Here is a 20,765-nt window from a genome sequence, read left to right on the forward strand (position 1 = left end):
ATACTTATGCTGGATTGAATAAAGGTTTTTTTTCCCCTACAGGTATACAAAGAGCAAGTTCTCGAGCCTATGCTCAATGGGACAGAAAAGACGGCAGCTTTGATAAATGACTACAAAGAGTATCATACGGACACGACAGTCAAATTTGTGGTGAAGATGTCAGAGGAGAAACTTGCACAAGCAGAAGCTGCTGGCTTGCACAAGGTGTTCAAACTACAAACAACTCTCACTTGCAACTCTATGGTAGTGTCCTTTTTAAATATATATATTTATATGTAAAATTATTAAATGCTGGATGTATTTATAAAATGTTCAAACAGCAATAACATTATGATAATTGCAGGTACTATTTGATCACATGGGTTGCTTGAAGAAGTATGAAACTGTACAAGACATCTTGAAGGAATTCTTTGATCTGCGTTTACATTATTACAGTCTGAGGAAAGAGTGGTTGTCAGGAGTGCTGGGAGCAGAGTCTGCAAAACTAAACAACCAAGCTCGGTTCATTCTAGAGAAAATACAGGGAAAGATTACAATTGGTAAGGATAGATAAGATTAAAGTACAACACAAAAATTCCCATAATAAAACTTAAAGTAATTAAATGTTGTGCTGCATTAGATGCTGTTGATCAATTGTTTGCAAGTTAAATAATACTGAATAAATTATCTGAACGAAATTCCAATCCATGCTATCTCAGTCAGGAGAAGCCCCATGGATACTTGCTCTCGTTTTTGCATGAAACTCCTAATGAGTCAGCTAAAGCAGTGAAGGAAGGGACACTTCCTATTTTCCTTCCCTTTCTTCTCCCTTCTTAGCTCCCTTCCCCCCCCCCCTCCCCCCGCCCCCCTGCTGGTCAGATGCAGATGGACCTGAAAATCTTATACTGTTAAAAGGCTAAATGCAAGTTAAAACTAGGATTCTAACTCAGGCCTTCTAGTTAAGAGCCCAGCATTGCAGCTACTAGATGTATCATTGTCAAATTTTCATTGTGATTGTCAATTCTCAAACAATTGTAACTTGCTAGATTGTTGTTCAACCCTGTTAGCTCCAAAAGTGTTACACATTCCCATTCGCAAACTAGTGTTTTAAACAGTTCTGGCAAAAATGTAAAAGGAATAATTTAGGACAGAGGTTCACAAACTGGGTGAGGGAGGCGGGTGTGACACCGGCTGTAATGCACTAACAGGTAATGTCTGCAATATGTATTTTCTCCATTGGTGGCACTGTAGGACTTCCCTCAGCCCCCTTGGGCTGATTCCCAGCTCAGCTGCTCCAAAATGCTGGCATCCTCTGTAAACAGTTCCAGCTTACAGGTATTTTCAATATGTCTCAGCATAAATATGTATCATGCAGTTAAAAGAAAAGTTGCATGCCTTCTGGTTGGTATCTCTGTGCAGCGCAAATTTCTTTTTGGACGTGCTCCCCAGCCTTGGGGTCCCCAGTGCCACAAAGAAATAAATTGCAGCAAGTTGCTGGTCACACCCCCCCCCCCAACCCCCTCCATGACTTTACTGAAATCTGCTAAAAGGTTCATTGCCCCATGTTCTGCAGCTCTGTGAAACATACTTTTTTTTGATGGGTGGAGGACTGATCATCCTGCACCCACCTTGCATCCTCCACAGAAAAGAGAGGAGAGGCCCGCAGTTTTCCTTTCAGTGAAGTTGCTTACACTGTCATAGTAGCTGGAAATACCTCCAATCTGCTCCCGCTTCACTGGTGTTATTTCTAAGTAACGCTAGCAAAGTGGGAGCGTATCCCAGGAATTTCCTGTCCAGTGATTTCTAATGATTTGTTTGGATTTCATTATTAAAACCCAAATGTGTAAGGGAGAAGAATTAAAACAGATGAAGTGACAAAACTGCTGAAGTTTGGGTTACCAGCTATATCTACACTAATAATTTTGAAAAGATATTGTTTCTTGGAGCATTGGACATGAATCTCAAAAGGGGGGCTCAGCAAAAAAAAGTTTGGGAACCTCTGATCCAGGATATCCTTCTTCGGTACACTTATTAAAGATTGCTTTAATGCTAAGATTAGTCACATATTAAAATATTAAATTCTGTTCACATTTTGTATGTTCTAATCTGAGCTATCATTTTCTCATTCACCTACTTTGGGGAAAATAGCATTGTATAATGCTGCTTCAGTATTGAGCATACTTCTTTCCCCTCTTAAGTCCTAGATGTTGCTGCTTATATTCTCCACGTGTCCTGTAATATTGAAAATATATGGAGAATGATACCCCATTAATCTGTTTCAAACTGAAAGATGTAGGAAAAAAAATCAACTCAGCTGTCAGAAAACTAAATTGCTGCTTATAATTGTGTAAGGTTATAAAATGGGAATATTTTGGTAGCTGTATGACAAAAGGCTATTCTGGAATATTCCTTTAATGTTCACAATTAAAGATTTGCTTTTTTTGTTGGAGACAAATGCTAACATTTTGTCTCCAAAACGAAGTATGTTCTTGCATTACAATATTACTTGTAGCTGATGTTTTGTCTTCTTTACGGCAGACAGAAGAAAATTTAGATTATGGGCAAAATTATTTGTGATTCATGCATAATTTTTTTTTTGAAATATAAAACTTTTAAAAATAATTTCTCTTTAGAGAATAAATCGAAGAAGGACCTTTATCAAATGCTCATCCAGCGGGGCTATGAATCTGATCCAGTCAAAGCCTGGAAAGAAGCACAAGAGAAGGTAAAATATTGCTTTCCCAATCAGTCTCAAAAATATGCCAACCATTAATTTAAATCTAATGTAAATCATTAATTTGCATGTTTAAAATTATATTTTGAACAAATTTTATTGTTAAAAATAGAACTAGTTGATGGAATTTCTATAGTGTGAGTAGGTTCATGGCTGTGATTCCCCACATGGGAGTTCCCAATCACAGTTGTTGCACAGTGAGATACTTCGAAGCACCGGTCATCCAGAAAACTCAAGCATTTTGTAGCGGCCAAATTTTCAGTGGCGTTGGCATCCCAACGTTGTGCAGACGAAAATCAAATAAATTGGTGGCAAAAAAAAGTGATGTATCTTAACCATTTAAGATAATTGCTCTTTTATTGGCATGCTGAATTTTTAGATACACGTATGGCCTCAAAGTGATTGACAGAAGGTAAATGGTAATTGGGAAAATTACAATGTATTTCTCAAATGATACTGATATGAATACGGATTAGTTGAGAGCCTAAATGTTTTGGGCAGTGCATTTCATTTTGACTAACACCTGCAGGCGTGTCCAACTTTAACTGGTGAAAAGTCAACATGGTGTTGGTAGATGGAATGATTCAACTTTCAAAAAAATATAATGGGCACTTTCATTAAGATATTAGATAAATTTTATTAGTAATGAAGGACTTAGCACATTGGGTTAAGACTGGTCGTTGTGGGATAACAGTAGTAGAGAAAGCGTAGATTCAGAAGGGAGAGAAGCAGAGCTGGAAATGGAAGATAAAAAAATTAGTAAGCGAGTTTGGAAGGCAGAGGAAACAAAGGTTAGAAACTAGATGGCAAAGAGTTCGGCAGTGCTTAATGGTATATACTTCAATGCAAGGAGTCTAGTGAATAAGGCAGATGAGCTGAGGGCACAGATAGACATGTGGAAATATGATATCTTAGCTATTACTGAAACATGGCTTAAAGAGGGGCAGGAATGGCAGAAACGTTCCTGGTTGCAGGGTTTTCAGACGAGATAGAGAAGAGGATAAAAAAGGAGGGAGGTGGCGATATTGGTTAAAGAAACAATTACAGCTGTGAGGAGGGATGATATGTTAGAAGGATCATCAAATTAGGCCATATGGGTTGAGCTAACAAACAAAAAAGGGGCAATCACACTGCTAGGAGTGTACTATAGACCCCCAAACAGTCAGAAGGAGATAGAGGAGCAAATATGTAGGAAAATTTCTGAGAAGTGCAATAACAATAGGGCGGTAATAGTAGAGGATTTCAACTACCCTAATATTAACTGAGATACAATCAGTGTAAAATGTATAGAAGGTGCAGAATTTTTAAATTGCATTCAGGAGAACTTTTTTAACCAGTACGTAGCAAGCCCAACAAGAGAAGGGGCAGTTCTGGACTTAGTTTTAGGTAATGAAGCTGGGTAGGTGGAAGGAGTATCAGTGCGAGAGCATTTTGCTGGTAGTGATCATAATTCAGTCAGTTTTAGCATTGTTATGGAAAAGGACATAGAACAGGAGTAAAGGTTCTCAATTGGGGAAAGGCCAATTTTACAAAGCTGAGAAGTGATTTAGCAAAAGTGGACTGGAAACAGCTACTTGAAGGTAAATTAGTGTCAGAGCAGTGGGCGGCATTCAAAGGAGAGATAGTGAGGGTTCATAATAAACATGTTCCCACAAAGAAAAAGGGTGGGACTGCCAAATCAAGAGCCCCCGGATGACGAGCATACAGGATAAGATACAGCAAAAAAGGGAAGCTTATGTCAGATACAGAGAGTTCAATACTGCGGAAAGCCGAGAGGAGTATAGAAAGTGCAGGGTGAAATTATAAAGGAAATTAGGAAAGCAAAGAGAGGCCATGAAAAAATACTGGCAAGAAAAATCAAGGAAAACCCAAAGATGTTTTATAAATACATAAAGAGCGAGAGAATAACTAAGGAAAGAGTAGGGCCTATTAGAAACCAAAAAGGTAACCTATGTGTAGAGGCGGAAGTGGTGGGTATGGTTCTTAATGAATACTTTGTACTTTGTGTCTGTCTTCACAAAAGAGATTATAGTTGAGGAGGAGTGTGAAATATTGGATGGGATAAACATAGTGAGAGAGGAAGTATTAAAGGGTTTAGCATCTTTGAAAGTAGGTAAATTGCCAGGCCCGGATGAAATGTATCTCAGGCTGTTAAGAGAAGCAAGAGAGGAAATAGCGGAGGCTCTGACCATCATTTTCCAATCCTCCCTGGCTACAGGCTTGGTGCCGGAGAATTGGAGGACTGCTAACGTTGTACCGTTGTTTAAAATGGGAGAAAGGGATAGACCGAGTAATTATAGGCCAGTCAGTCTAACCTCGGTGATGGGCAAATTATTGGAAACAATTCTGAGACGTAGTATAAATCGTCATTTAGAAAGGCATGGGTTAATCGAGGACAGTCAGCATGGATTTGTTAAGGGAAGGTCGTGTCTGACTAACCTGATTTAATTTTTTGAGGCGGTAACAAGGAGGGTCGATGAGGGTAGCGCGTTTGATGTAGTCTACATGAAATTTAGCAAGGCTTTTGACAAGGTCCCACGTGGTAGACTGATCAAAAAAGTAAAAGCCCATAGGATCCAAGGGAAAGTGGTAAATTGGATCCAAAATTGGCTCAGTGGCAGGAAGCAAAGGGTAATGGTCGACGGGTACTTCTATGACTGAAAGGCTGTTTCCAGTGGGGTTCCTCAGGGCTCGGTTCTAGGTCCCTTGCTTTTTGTGGTATATATTAATGATTTGGACTTGAATGTAGGGGGCATGATGAAGAAGTTTGCAGATGATACAAAAATTGGCCGCGCGGTTGATAGTGAAGAGGAAAGCTGTAGACTGCAGGAAGATATCAACGGACTGGTCAGGTGGGTAGAAAAGTGGCAAATGGAATTCAATTCAGAGCAATGTGAGGTGATGCATTTGGGGAGGGCAAAGAAGGCAAGGGAATACACAATAAATGGGAGGATACTGAGAGGTGTAGAGGAAGTGAGGGACCTTGGAGTGCATGTCCACAGATCCCTGAAGGTAGCAGGACAGTTAGTTAAGGTGGTTAAGAAGGCATACGAGATACTTTCCTTTATTAGCCGAGGCATAGAATATAAGGTCAGGGATGTTATGCTAGAACTGTATAAAACACTAGTTAGGCCACAGCTTGAGTACTGCATACAGATCTGGTCACCACATTACAGGAAAGATGTGATTGCACTAGAGAGGGTACAGAGGAGATTTACGAGGATGTTGCCAGGACTGGAGAATTTTAGCTATGAGAAAAGATTGGATAGGCTGGGGTTGTTTTCTTTGGAGAGGGAGATTTAATTGAGGTGTACAAAATTAGGAGGGGCCTAGACAGAGTGGAAAGGGAGGACCTATTTCCCTTAGCAGAGGGGTCAGTGATCCCCAGGGAGCATAGATTTAAAGTAATTGGTAGAAGGATTAGAGGGGAGCTGGTTGTTCTTCGAGCCGGCGCGGACACGATGGGCTGAATGGCGCCCTTCTGTTCTGTGTCTTTTCTATGGGAGCTGAGGAGAAATTTTTTCACCCAGAGGATGGTGGGTGTCTGGAACTCACTGCCTGAAAGGGTGGTAGAGGCAGAAACCCTCAACTCATTTAAAAAGTACTTGGATGTGCACTTGAAGTGCTGTAATCTACAGGGCTACGGACCAAGTGCTGGAAAGTGGGATTAAGCTGGATAGCTCTTTTTTGACCAACATGGACACGATGGGCCGTATGGCCTCCTTCTGTGCCGTAACTTTCTATGATTCTAAAAGCTTTTTGTCCTCCTTTTCCCTTCCCTTCTCCTCTCCCACCCCCCCTCCCCCTGAACCCAGAGACTGGTTTCCTGGTCTTGGCTATGTCACTTTGTAAGCACTGAACAGAATCAGACACTTTACTTGAGAAAGAATCAGAAGGAACGGGTGGAAATTTTGTATTAGAGCTGCTCTAGTGCACCTCTTAGCAGCTGGTTATGGCAGAGGCATGGAAAATTATCATCTGCCCACCCTATCAGCCACCAATGATTTGTAGTCCATGAAAGAAATAGAAGGCAATCAACCACAATTAAAATTTCTGTTTGGCCTCTTGAATTGTGTTTCAAATCCAATCTCAATGCCAACTATAAAAGTGCTACATGAAGAGAGCTTGGCCCATCTCAATTCGCTGAGTCACAAGTACACAGTACAAAACTGTCCCCAATTAATTGACACTCTTATGATGTATTTATATTAGAGAACTATTTTGGAAATTGGTTCTGCAATACCAGCTCTGGTCCTGGCGCTATAAAGAAATAATCTGGTGCGAATTCCACAGTAGCCAGATCAGCATAAAACAACATGAGGTTCATGACTGTAACCAGCCAAAGTACAGCTATCTAATGGATGAGGATGGTCCATGCAGGCCAGTGTTACATTTTTGGATATTCCCTTCTTGCTCTAGATTTTTCTGTAACTATATTTTAGATCACTCATAGGTGAGTCCCAACTCCCTGTGCTTTCGAGGACATCTTCACTAGTCTTAATATCTAGGTAAGCTTTTGGTAACAGGCAAAATATAATGAACAGAGCTTTCGTGTAATTATTTTAGCCTCTGGAATTAAACCATATCTCCACAGGATTTCTCTCCAGTCTTCAATGCGCAGTAGAGGATCACAACATCAGATTTTGTTTTAGGCTTAGACTGTTAAGTGAATTTATTCATCAAAAGATGAGCACACAAATAACTAATAGTAATATATGTATATTTACAATAGAAGTCTTTCTATCTACTCCTACAAAAAGAAAAGAAAATGTCTTTTATAGATAACTCTTATACATGCAATGTTTCGTTTGTATTTCTTACCACTACAGGAGCTGAGCTATATGCCTTGGAAGTTTTAAACTTTTGTCTGATTCAAACAGCTCCCAAAATATCCCTAAAAAGGGTAATGGGACTTCCTAGATTTGAGTAACTGGCTTTTACAATAACAAGTTGCATTTGTATAATGCCTTTAACATAATAAAACATCCCAAACAAAATTTGACACCGAGCCACATGAGATTTTAGGACAGGTGACCAAAAGCTTGGTCAGAGAGGTAGGTTTTAAGGAACGTTTTAAAGGAGGAGAGAGATGTAGAGAAGCGAAGAGGTTTGGGGAGGGAATTCCAGAGCTTAGAGACTAGGTAGCTGAAGGCACGGCTGCCAATGGTGGAGCGATTAAAATCGGAGTTTCACAAGAGGCAAGAATTGGAGGAACGCAAAGATCTCGTAGGACTGGAGGAGGTTACAGAGATAGGGAGGGGCAAGGCCATGGAGGGATTTGAAAACAAGGATGAGAATTGTAAAATTGAGGCGTTCCCTGTCTTGGAGTCGATGTAGGTCAGCAAGCGCAGGGGTGATGGGTGAACAGGACTTGGTGCGAGTTAGGATACGGGCAGCAGAGTTTTGGATGAGCTTAAGTTTATGGAGGGTGGAAGATGGGAGGCCAACCAGCCAGCAGAGCATTGGAATAGTCAAGTCTAGAGGTAACAAAGGCATGGATGAGGGTTTCAGCAGCAGATGAGCTGAGGCAGGGGCGGAGATGGGGGATGTTATGGAGGTGGAATTAGGCAGTCTTGGTGATAGAGTGGATATGTGGTCGGAAGCTCACCTGAGGGTCAAATAGGATGCCAAGGTTGCGAACGATCTGGTTTCAGCCTCAGATAGTGGACAAGGAAAGGGATGGAGTCGGTGGCTAGGGAATAGAGTTTGTGGCGGGGACCAAAGACAATGACTTCGGTCTTCCCAATATTTAGTTGGAGGAAATTTTTGCTCATCCAGTACTGGATGTCAGGCAAGCAATGTGACAAATGAGACACAGTGGGGGGGTCGGGACAGGTGCTGGTGAGGTAGAGCTGGGTGTCGTCAGCGTACATGTGGTAGTGATACACCTAACTGAATAAAATAGTCCGTGTTCGTTCAAAAGTTGCTTGGTTCCTCCCTCAAGCTTTACAAATATCTGACAAAGCTTGCAACATTTGTATAGAGTTAAGCTAGGGTTAAGATTCTGACAGGAGCCATTTTTTAAAACTCCTTGTGACCAGTGACTGAATTAGAGAAATCTCCATAAAGCTAACACAAGACAGATGTGCTTCAGTTTTGTCACAACTATAAGTGCAAAACTGCTTTACCTGCCTGTGGCATAAGGTCCTACCACAGTAGTCTTTTCATTTATATATTTGTATGAGACCCTAAATATTTAGTGTGTTTTTAAAACAAAAATGTGTTGGACCAGAAACAGCTGTCAAAATAACGATGAGGCTAATGGTGCTCGCCATTATTTGTGTGTAAATGGTACAGCAACTTCAGGCGAGGGGCAAATGCACGGTTAAATGCCAATATCCAAAAGTTGCTGTCTGAGTTGCGCCGCTCTGCTGTTAGCTACGAGAAAATGGTATTTCGCTGTCTGCCTCACCATTGACATGCAGTGAATATCGTGAAGTTGCTGTATTTGCACAGTAGATACAAATTAAACCTGCCGCCGATATTTAGGGCTAGTAATTAGAAGAGTAAGTACACTTTTAATGACATGATGGTTAATTACTGCCAATCAACCTCTCTGGCACTATTACAAGTGTGGAGTCTCATTCCTTCAGGGTTTTAATTTTTCGGGGGAGATTTTAAAAAGGTCAGATTTAAAAAAAATTTTTCTTATTTTTCCTGTCTCTTATTTTCTCGCTCTCTTGATCCAATCTTTCTTTGCCTCTCTTTATTTCTCTGTCTGTACATGATTTGATATTGAATTCACCCTCCTTCTCAGTCCTTCCGCTGTTTATTTCCCAATCCTTAAATCTCATTGATTAAAGAAATACCCTCTTGGTTGCCCTGTTTACTCAGGTCCCAGATGTCCTATTTCCCTTGCTGCATCGTTACCAGCCTGCACTTTCAGTGACTTGGTGGGCAAAAATGTTTTGAGCTGAAGGGTATAGCGACAAGTCTAACTCATGGCAGACGCCGTTAGATGCCCTGCTACTGCAAAATCTGGCCCAAAATCTTCCTGACTTTGGGGTCCAACACATGATTGTTGTTCATGAGGATTGGAATCGGAATATGTTGTTTCGTTGTTTGACCTTGGTTCTCTGGCACCATATGCATTTGCATTGATTGTAATGAGTGAAAGTTGGAGGAATTTTGGATTCCATAGCAAAGTTAATATTTTGATTAATGTCATGATTCCATGATCCTGTATCAAGTTCTACTTTAAAATGAATCTGGGTATTCTTCCTCACCACCTGCATGCATCTTTTTCGTTTGCAGTCAGCAGAAGAGGATTTGTTGGAACTAGATGATGGCACTTCAAGTGTTTCAGGCACTGGATCTGGGCCAGACTTCAACTACATCTTGAACATGCCTCTTTGGTGCCTTACAAAGGAGAAAGTAGATGAACTACTGAAACACAGGGATTCAAAAGTAATGCACTGACTTCAATTATTTTCATACTTACAGGCCTGTGACTCTGAATACTGTGCCAAACTATTTTTTATATGTTGTAGGAAAAGGAGCTTGAAGATCTGAAGAGAAAGAGTGGTCCTGAACTGTGGAAAGATGACCTTGCTGCCTTTATTGAAGAGCTTGATGTAAGTTTAACAAAAGCAGGCCAACCTATGTGCATTCCTTATTTTAATGAGGTTTAAACAAGACCAAATGGCGCTTCCATTTTTTTTTTAAATGAATTCTTCCATTTACATGTGCTAAAATTATTTGTTGTCCCAGTGTTTATTTTTTTTAAGATGCATCTATGACAATTGAGAGTGTGCTAATATTACAAAAATTACCTCCTGACACTAACCGGAAGTAACAAGTGATATTTAACACACTACCTTGCCACTCCTTTTAAATTCAAAATGATAGACTCTGTTGAAGAAACTTTGGGTCAAAGAGCATTTGAAAGACAGAAAGGTAATGAAGAAAAAACCTAAAGCAAGAATCTGGAATTGAGCATTGTTGTGAATTTGAAAGCGTGGCTCTATAATGAAGTAGTGGCAATGTAACAGCTGATTACTACTGTTGTGAGCTGTAATTCTGTTGAATTCAAAATGTAAAGCTGGTCATAGCTCAGGTATTCCAAATGATGTAGTACTTTTTTTTAAAATAGCAGATTTCATATGCCGTTGCTTACACTGAGCCCAAAGCTGTGCTGTTGCAAGGGGAGGGGGAGGTTTGCTGGGGTATGGAAATGAGGGCGGAGTGCACAACTGCAAGAAAAGAGATTTGAGAGAGATCTCCTCACAGATGGTTCCTGGAAAATAAATGTCATTTTCTTTATCAAAGTAGATGCATTTTATCTCATTCTGTACTTACATGAATAGACCTCTGCATATAATACATAGAAGCAGGTCTTTATTGTCTGCGAGAGGCTGACTGCCAAGCTGACACTTTCTCTGAGCAAAAACTAATATTGGGGGTTTGCCCTGAAAAGGAGTTCGTAGCTGTGTGGTAAGTGTCCTGCTGTAACCGAAGCTGTGCGTCTGTATAGGGAGCTTTAATGAAGCCTCAGTTCAGACCGGGGGAAACAAATGTTTTTAACAGGAGGATTAAAATGATCCAATGAGATTTGAATATAGTTGGTTTGCCGGTGAAATAATCAGCTGAATTCTGGATGGCTTTTTAGCTTCAAATGCAGAGCAGTTTATTTGTTCCTTTTTAATGGTATGATTAGTCAATTGTTCAAACGGACCTATTTCTCTGTTTTAATGCAGCGTGTGGAAGCCCAAGAGAGAGAGGATGTTCTAGCAGGAGTTGTTAGCAAGGCGGTTAAGGGAAAGGTTGGTAAACCGAAAATGAAAAAGATGCAGCTTGAAGAGACTTTGCCCTCAGTCCATGGCAGGAGAATTGAACCAGTCATTACCTTTGCTATGAAGGCAGATGCTACAAAAAAGATGATCAAGAAGAAAGGAAAGGCAAGTAAAAAAAAAATATAGGTCCAAATGTATTCAAACTGTGTTTGGAGTACTGTAAAATTTTGGTCTTTAATTTATTTCTGCATTTCATTAAATGGTTTGAATTGTTAATACTGTGGAGTTACGATATGGATTTAAAATGTGCATTGAGTTTGGGTTCAATGAAACAAAAGCAAAATGAGTTGGAAACTTCATCTGATTAACTACTCTCTCATGTCCACCTTTGACGCCCTTGTGCACAGCAAAACCTTTACTCTCTCATCCTGGTTCTTTCCACTGATATAAAACTTATCTTCACTTTGTGAAGACCACGGGGTGTAGCCTTGAGCGTATCTGCCACACAACTGGTTTAGCCATCCATCACCAGATGTGGTTGGACCACATCGAGCGCTATTGGGCTGTGTTCTCATGTGCTAAAACTGCACACCAGGATCATTCTCAGAGCAAAGATAACACCTGGCTTCTTATCTCCACTCCCAGCCATCTCCTTAAACTCCTACCTCCTCCATCCTCAGATCCAAACTGTGAGACACTCAATGGACTTCTTTAGCACAAGATTGAGACCAGCTGCCTTTGGTGCTTCCCCCAATTCCCTTGCGCACCTAGCCAATGCTCCCCATCTTTCCTGTAAACTATATATGGATCTCCAATCTGTTTCCACCCCTGCCACAGCACTGAAACAGCACTAACCGAAGCCACAAATGATAACCTCTGTGACTGTAACCATGGTGCACTTTCCTTCCTCATCCTACTCTATTTCTCTGCACCCTTTGACATGGTCAAGCATATCATCCTCCTCCAACATGTTTCCCCTGTCGTCCAGTTTGGTGAGACGGTTTTTGCTTGGTTCCACTCTTATCTGTCCAATTACAGCCAGAGCATCTCCAGCGATGCTTCTCTTTCCCCCCCATCGTTACCTCCAGAATCCCCCAAGGATCTATCCATGGCCCCCTCCTTTTCCTCATCTACATGCTACCCCATGGTGACATCATCTGCAGCCACATGATCAGCTTTCACATGTACACTGACGGCACCATGCTCTACCTCTCCTCCACCTAACTTGACCCATCTACTGCCTCTGTGTTGTCTGATATCCAGTCTCGGATGAGCCATAAATTCCTCCAGTTAAACATGGGCAAAACTGATTCCATAGCCCTCGTCACCGATTCCATCCTCCCCTCCAACAATTGTCTCTGGCTAAACCAAACTATTTGCAATCTCGGTGTCCTATTTTACCCCAAGCTGAGTTTCTGAGCCTGTATACTCTCCATCACAAAGACCGCCTGCTAAAACCTTTCACAGCCATGCCCCTCACTAATTCTTAAACCGGCTCCAGACCTACAATGCCCACCTTCCCCTACCCCTCACTCCCTTCCGGACTCTCCATTTCTCTGACTGGCCTTTTGTGCATCCCCACTCCCTTCACCCCATCATTGACCGCCGTGCCTTCTGCTGTCTAGGCTCCACGCTCTGGTATTCCCACCCTAAACCTCTCTGCCTTTCCACCTCCCCCCAACTCTTTTAAGGCCCTCCTTAAAATTCATCTTTATTGACCAAGGTTTTGTTCACCCTTTCTAATATCTCCTCCTTTGTCTTATCATCCATTTTTGTCTGATTACACCTTTATGTAGCGCCTTAGGACATTTTTCTAATTTAAAGATGCGATATATCGGCAAACAGAGCAATGGCAAATTAAATTTAATGCAGACAAGTGTAAAGTGTGAAGAATGAAAGAAAAATGGGCGACACGTTTATGCTATTAATGGTCTTGATGTAGCTACGGATGAGGTTGATAGGGACCTAGGAGACTTGGTAAGAAATAGAAACAGAATATGCTGGAAATACTCAACAGATCAGACAGCATATGTGGAAGAGAGACAGAGTTAATGTTTCAGGTAAATGGCCTTCCATCAGAACTCCGGTGGGCTATCTGCCTTAAATTCTAACTCTGTTTCTCTCTCCACAGATGCTGCCTGATCTGCTAATTGTTTCCAGCATTTTCTGTTTTTATTTTAGATTTCCAGTAACTGCCGCATTTTGCTTTAGTAAGAAGTTGGTAAGAATATTGACAATAGTCATTTGAAGAGTGCAGAGGATGTAAAGAATAGGCTGCCGTACAAATCTGCTGGCATTATTTGTGAAGGTGACTAAGTTGCTGATGAAGATAGTTCTGTGATTATAATGCGCCATAATTTGCTGTAGCAGGGCATCTAACGGTGTCTGCCATTAGTTAGACTTGCCCTTGCATTTAGATTTTTAATTTTTTTGCATGGCAAGTTGCTGATAACATCGCAGCGAGGGAAACAGAGCATCTGGGACCTGAGTGAATAGGGCAAGCAACTGTGTATCTCCTTAACCAATCAGATTGAAGGATTGTGAAATTAACAGTACAAGGACTAAGAAGGAAGTGTAAATTAGAGTGGGTGAATTCAATGTTAAATCAGGTACAGGAAGAGAAATAGAGAGATTGGATTGAGAGAAAAAAAAGTTTTAAAAAAAATTAAAAATTTTACATTTTTAAAACCTCCAACAACAATTAAAACTGGAAGGAATGAGACGCCACACTTTTAATAGTTAATTTTCACGCCGTTCAGTGCGTTTCATTGGTGAGGCAGACAGTGAGATACCTTTTTCCACAAAGTTAACGGCGGAGACGTGCATCTCGGACAGTAACTTTAGGATTCCCATGCTTAATCTCGCATCGGCCCCTCGCCTGAAGTTACTGTAGCATATATACATAAATAACAGCGAGCGCCATTAGGCTCACCATTGTTTTGACAGCAAATTCTGACCCTTTGTACTTGGATTTCTGGAAAGCATTTCACAGGGTTTAACCTATTTTGGCTCATGGAATGATAGCAAAGTGGAAAATTGGATTGAAAACCAGTTTAGCAACAGAAAGCAGAAGGATAAGAAAAGCCCTGATGGAGGCAGTGACAAAATTAATTCCATACAAGTTCTATTCTGGTTCATTAAGAGATATGTGGGGTAGCAAAATAGGATCAAAATTTATGCTATTAAATAATATGGATAAGGGAAACTACCCCATTCTATACCAGGACACATGAGCAGCTGCTGATTATGCACATAAAATAAACGATATTCCACATATCTGTACTTGATATTCCCCACGTATAGATACATTGTACATAGAAACATGGAATGGGGCCATTTGCCCCCATCGTGTCAATGCCAGCTCTTTGATCGAATTATCCAGATTAAATTACATCTGCCAGATTTCTGTCCATTCTACAAACCGTCTGTGTACTTCTGAAGTCTTTTACAGTCCTTCTTGCTGTTTGCCAAACTTCTACTTTTGTGTCGTCATCATATTTCAAGACTGTGTTCCATATTATATATATTTCCTTTTATACACCTGAATTTTTCCAACACCTTATCAAATGTCTTCTGGAAACCCATATACAACACATCTACAGCACATCTATACAATCAGTCACTTCAAAATTTCGATTCAATTTGTCAAACGCAATTTACCTTTAACAAATCCTTGTCTGCTGTACTTGATTAACTCATGCATTGAAGAAATAAAAGCAAATTATTGTTCCTTTTTTGGCAATTCTACAAACTTCATAGAGCGTGGCTCTTTTTAAAAAAAAGTCTTCGCACCAATTGTGGTCTGTTATATTGTTCACTTCTGATAATCATTGATTATTATTTGCAGGGTGATGCGGATGCAATAAAGCTGGAATTTGATGATGAAGTTGGGGCAGCAATAGGAGAAGGAAATGGAGAAGATGTGTTGAACATAAGTGAGCCCAAAGTCAAAACTCCGCGACCGAAGAAAGAAAAAAAGGAACCTGGTGTGTTAACACTAATTAAGGTGTTCTCTACTTTATCCAGTAAACCTGCAACTGTATTAACCAGAGCGAGAATCAACCAGTGTCCATTAACTCATTCAAACAAATCCAACATTTATTTAAATGTAGCCTGTAATAGTTATGCCAAGTCAATTCCTAGATTATGTCAAAGCAATTCTAAATTTAATGTAATGTTGACCACGATAATAAAAATTATTAAAATTTGAAGAATGTGTATTTTTGCCATACATTTTCATCCTAATTTAAAATAGTGCTATTTATCAAAAATCTAAGCTACAATACTTGAGGCATCACTTCTGTATTGAAAGGAATCTTTGTAGGTTGCTATAAATTTAATGTCCCACAGAGCTGTTTGACTTTTTGTTTATCATGGGACCACTAGCTCAACCTGATTGGCTGTGACATTGAAGCAGGCAAACTGTTAATGAAACCATACACTGCTTTATTAAAGGCAACTTTCTACCTAGGAATGATGTGAATAGCATCCTGCTCTGATAGCTTCGTAACATTAATATTGTACAACCTCTAAGAACTTCCCATGTTATTTTGTAAATCAAAAAATACTGCCCATCAAGTTGTCATCTTATGCAGTAGTCAAGTTTAGCTTATGTCCATTGGCACACCTGAATTTCTGAATAATATATTGTGACCTTTAGGTACTTTTATTTGAAGGGTGAAATCTGATTTGTATCTGGACAAGGTTTGTGATGGAAATGAAATTACTGACCTAAGTAAATTGTAGCTCCACTTTTCCCTCCTCTCCCCACCCCCCCACCTTTTTAAAAAAAAACCCTACTGTGTGGAAGCAATTGCACAGGCTGTTACTGAACATATTCAATTTAGTCCATGATAGAATATAAAAGGATTGCTGTTACAACATGTGCAGATATTTTTTGTAATTACACAGGGCATCTGAAAACCTTGTGTGAATATCTCACTATTTCGTATTACTGTATACAGTACATTGAAAATTATGCGTCATTAAGATAACATGCAGATAAATTTTGTAGGTCTAGATTGTACATAAATATATAATTGTATGTGATTACAAAATACAGTCCCTTATGGCATAAATTTCTACGTTTGGTTCTCAGGTGCCAGAGCAAGGAAAACACCGCAGACTTCCAAATCTAGTGTCAAGAAAGGAAAGAAAAAGAACCCCTGGTCTGAATCAGAATCCAAGTCGGATAGCGACCTGGAAGAACCTGACTTGACATTTATTCCAAGAGAAATCGCGCCTCGTAGAGCTGCAGGTGATTAATAACATTAACTTCCTAATATATGGGACTTAGTAGAAAAATTAAAGTCTCTCTCTGTGTGGATGTAAAGATTCCTATGTGAAATTAACCTTGATAGTCAGCCCAATTCCTAGTGGGCACAGGCCTACAGCCCAAAACAGCAGCCACAAGAATCCTTCTGAAGCTGAAATTAATGTACATTGTTGGGGACTGTAGAAGAAACTTCCCTCGGCATCTGACCCACACTACAGATGCACATTTGGTGATGAAGATGGGTGCAAAATGTGTTCCCATCCCTTGTACTAATTTGCCATATAGATTTTAAAAAGTTGAATTTGAAATAAACAAATTGCTGGAAATACACAGCAGGTCCATCAGTAGGTGAAAAGATGCTAACCTTTTGGATGGAGACTAAAAGACACAGGATCTTCATGTGAAATCGTAACCTGTCCTTGTTTTTCCTTTTTCTGATGTTGAGAGATGTTCATTATATTTCCATGATGTGGCGATGCCGGTGATGGACTGGGGTTGACAATTGTAAACAATTTTACAACACCAAGTTATAGTCCAGCAATTTTATTTTAAATTCACAAGCTTTCGGAGGCTACCTCCTTCCTCAGGTGAACGATGTGGACCTGAGGAAGGAGGTAGCCTCCGAAAGCTTGTGAATTTAAAATAAAATTGCTGGACTATAACTTGGTGTTGTAAAATTGTTTACAATTATATTTCCAGCAATTTGTTTTTTTTATTACTAATATCCCTCACAGCACAAAAAATTAATTTTAAAAAGTTTTGATTACCTAACCAGTTTTCAGTTGAATTGCTCTACTATATGATATAAATTGATGTCTGCATGGCTGAGTTTGGTAGTGATAAGAGAAATAATAATCCGCATGACCATTCAGTCCTAAACATGGCTTCGAGTAATATTTTTTTGTTTCAAATATTTTGGCTTTTGTGATCTTATTGTTAGCAGGGATACTGTTAGGATTCACAGCTGTGCCTGAAGTCTTAAAAGAGAGTGTTGCTGGGGGGAGGGAAAAGGAGAGAATATTTCAATTTTAATGTAAAATTATACTTTCCTCTTTCTAGAGTGGATGGAAGTGAAATTCCAACCATAAAAGAGTTGCCTTACTGAACTGAGCCCTGACCACGAGTGGCTGTTTCAGAGCAAGCATGAATTGAAATGGAAACACTGAGAGGAGATTTCCATCCCATTAGTTTGTGCTGGTTTCACAAGTGGGTCCCAAATGTGAAAAATACAGCATGTAAACCCAGGCGTATTTAATAATTTTTGTTTTCGTGGGGCACATTGGTGTATGCCATGGAACCTAACGGACCACATGTAAAGCTCAAGTCAGTATTTCCATTAATTTGCATATATCTTAAGCTGCGAATACTTTCAGATCTCGGTGTTCTGATTTAGGAGTTATCCTCCAATGAGGCAATAACACTAAGCCCTTTCTAAACCTTTGGGCTCACAAAATTCAAACAGGACAAGCCAGCAAGTAAGTGATACAAGGACAAATAGTACTGAGTTCTTAGGCTTTATGGACCAGATTGTGGCTGAGGTTTTGTCGTCTCTGCGTTAGTCCATTGCGGCAGTTAATGCAAATTCTCAAAAGTTGTACCAGACACTTTGGGCTCGATTTTAAAAGTAAAAAATGAGTGGGGTTGGTGGGGGGGGGGCATTGAAAATTGCCACCATTTCAGCCCTGCCTCCAACCCGCCCATTTCCGGTTTTCACAGGGGCAGGCGACCAACCCGCTCCCAGGAGGCAGGTTGGGACTTAAAACCTTTCAAGGAAGCTTCAGGCCTCCATTTTTTAACTAATTCCCCATTTCAACCCCAGGGGGTCGAGATTCCCGGGCCTTCTGTTTTGTGCCTGATGAAAGGTGGTGAGAAGGCCCGAGACTGCAGGTAAATGCCTAGAAAGGCACAGCTTGTGGGCCTGGAGGAGCAGGAGTGCTTCCCCTAGGCTCAACAAGCCTACCTGCACCGAACCCCCCCCCCCCCCCCCAACTAAAAATAATAAAAGACGTCCTTATGTCAAAATTGTACAGACGTCCGGGAAACCCGTACTATTGGGTTTTCTGACCTCAAGTTGATCCCCCACTCCCTTCTCAGCTCCGTTTGAAAATTGAGCCCTTTTTACGTGCTTGAAATCTGTTGGCTCCTAACTTAATATCCAAAAATGTGTTTCTGCAAAAGGTGTTGATTGTCTGTCTGTTTCTTTATACCTGGCTTATGTACATGGTTCTCCATTTAAGTATTATTCACTGTCAAAAGATTATTTTCATTTTTTAAAAAAAAGGTGAAGATTAGAAGGGAGGAGAATTAATGTTGCATTTTCAGAGTGAAAAGATTGTAATAGTGTTGTAAAGAAGGTTGTGCTTTAAATACTTTTCTAATTCTGTTTAATTTAAAATAGTGTAATTATTTATGACTTACCTATTGGCAGTATGCTGGAGGAGAATCTGGAAGAAACAACAGATCACACCAGACGCTGTTTCTATGTGTAGTTGAAAGAGGAACACAGAGCCAAATTTCGTTATATAACTTTTTTCATTCGTTCATGGGATGTGGGCGTTGCTGGCAAAGCCAGCATTTATTGCCCTTGAGAAGGTGGTGGTGAGCCGCTGCCTTGAACCGCTGCAGTCCATGTGGTGAAGCTTCTCCCACAGTGCTGTTAGGTAGGGAGTTCCAGGATTTTGACCCAGCGACGATGAAGGAACGGCGATATATTTATAGGAACATAGGAACAGGAGTAGGCCATTCAGCCCCTCTTGCCTGCTCCGCCATTTGATAAGATCATGGCTGATCTGTAATCTAACTCCATATACCTGCCTTTGGCCCATATCCCTTAATACCTTTGGTTGCCAAAAAGCTATCTATCTCACATTTAAATTTAGCGAATGTAAGGAATCTTTTATTATTGATACTAGCTCAATTTGAGCTAGTATCAATTGCCGTTTGCGGAAGAGAGTTCCAAACTTCTACCACCCTTTGTGTGTAGAAATGTTTTCTAATCTTGCTCCTGAAAGGTCTGGCTCTAATTTTTAAACTGTGCCCCCTACTCCTAAAATCCCCAACCAGCGGAAATAGTTTCTCTCTATCCACCCCATCTGTTCCCCTTAATACCTTAAACTTCGATCAGATCACCCCTTAACCTTCGGAACTCCAGAGAATACAACCCCAATTTGTGTAATCTCTCCTCGTAACTTAACCCTTGAAGTCCGGGTATCATTCCAGTAAACCAACGCTGCACTCCCTGCAAGGCCAATATGTCCTTCCGAAGGTGCGGTGCCCAGAACTGCTCACAGTACTCCAGGTGCGGTCTAACCAGGGTTTTGTATAGCTGCAGCATAACTTCTGCCCCCTTGTACTCTAGTCCTCTAGATATAAAGGCCAGCATTCCATTTGCCTTCTTGATTATTTTCTGCACCTGTTCGTGACACTTCAATGATCTATGTACCTGAACCCCTAAGTCCCTTTGGACATCCACTGTTTTTAACTTTTTACCATTTAGAAAGTACCCTGTTCTATCCTTTTTTGATCCAAAGTGGATGACCTCACATTTGTCTACATTTAATTCCATTTGCCACAGTTCTGCCCATTCACCTAATCTATCAATATCGCTTTGTAATTTTATGTTTTCATCTACACTGCTTACAATGCCACCAATCTTTGTGTCATCGACAAACTTAGATATGAGACTTTCTATTCCTTCATCTAAGTCGTTAATAAATATTGTGAATAATTGAGGCCCCAAGACAGATCCCTGCGAGACTCCACTAGTCACATCCTGCCAATGTGAGTACCTTCCCATTATCCCTACTCTCTGTCGCCTTTCGCTCAGCCAATTTCCGAACCAAGTCTGTAATTTTCCCTCGATTCCATGGGCTTGTATCTTAGCTAACAGTCTCTTATGTGGGACCTTATCAAATGCCTTCTGGAAGTCCATATAAATAACATCCATTGACATTCCTCTGTCCACTACTTTAGTTACCTCTTCAAAAAATTCAATCAGGTTTGTCAGGCACGACCTACCTTTCACAAATCCATGCTGGCTCTCTCT

General features: G+C 40.4%; 1 protein-coding gene across 2 annotated transcripts in view; it reads left to right on the top strand.

The window, feature by feature from the left end:
• top2b (DNA topoisomerase II beta) overlaps positions 1 to 20,765 on the top strand; it is a 159,172-nt gene that overhangs the window by 93,615 nt on the left and 44,792 nt on the right. For both annotated transcript variants that reach the window (XM_068002898.1, XM_068002906.1), the window contains exons 24-31: positions 43 to 243; positions 344 to 539; positions 2,613 to 2,704; positions 9,968 to 10,120; positions 10,204 to 10,287; positions 11,410 to 11,610; positions 15,293 to 15,431; positions 16,544 to 16,702. In XM_068002898.1, coding sequence (XP_067858999.1) covers positions 43 to 243; positions 344 to 539; positions 2,613 to 2,704; positions 9,968 to 10,120; positions 10,204 to 10,287; positions 11,410 to 11,610; positions 15,293 to 15,431; positions 16,544 to 16,702 — 1,225 coding nt within the window. The remainder of the gene's footprint in view (positions 1 to 42; positions 244 to 343; positions 540 to 2,612; positions 2,705 to 9,967; positions 10,121 to 10,203; positions 10,288 to 11,409; positions 11,611 to 15,292; positions 15,432 to 16,543; positions 16,703 to 20,765) is intronic.

This window comes from Heptranchias perlo, chromosome 2 (assembly GCF_035084215.1).
Source record: "Heptranchias perlo isolate sHepPer1 chromosome 2, sHepPer1.hap1, whole genome shotgun sequence".
Classification (NCBI taxonomy): Eukaryota; Metazoa; Chordata; class Chondrichthyes; order Hexanchiformes; family Hexanchidae; genus Heptranchias; species Heptranchias perlo.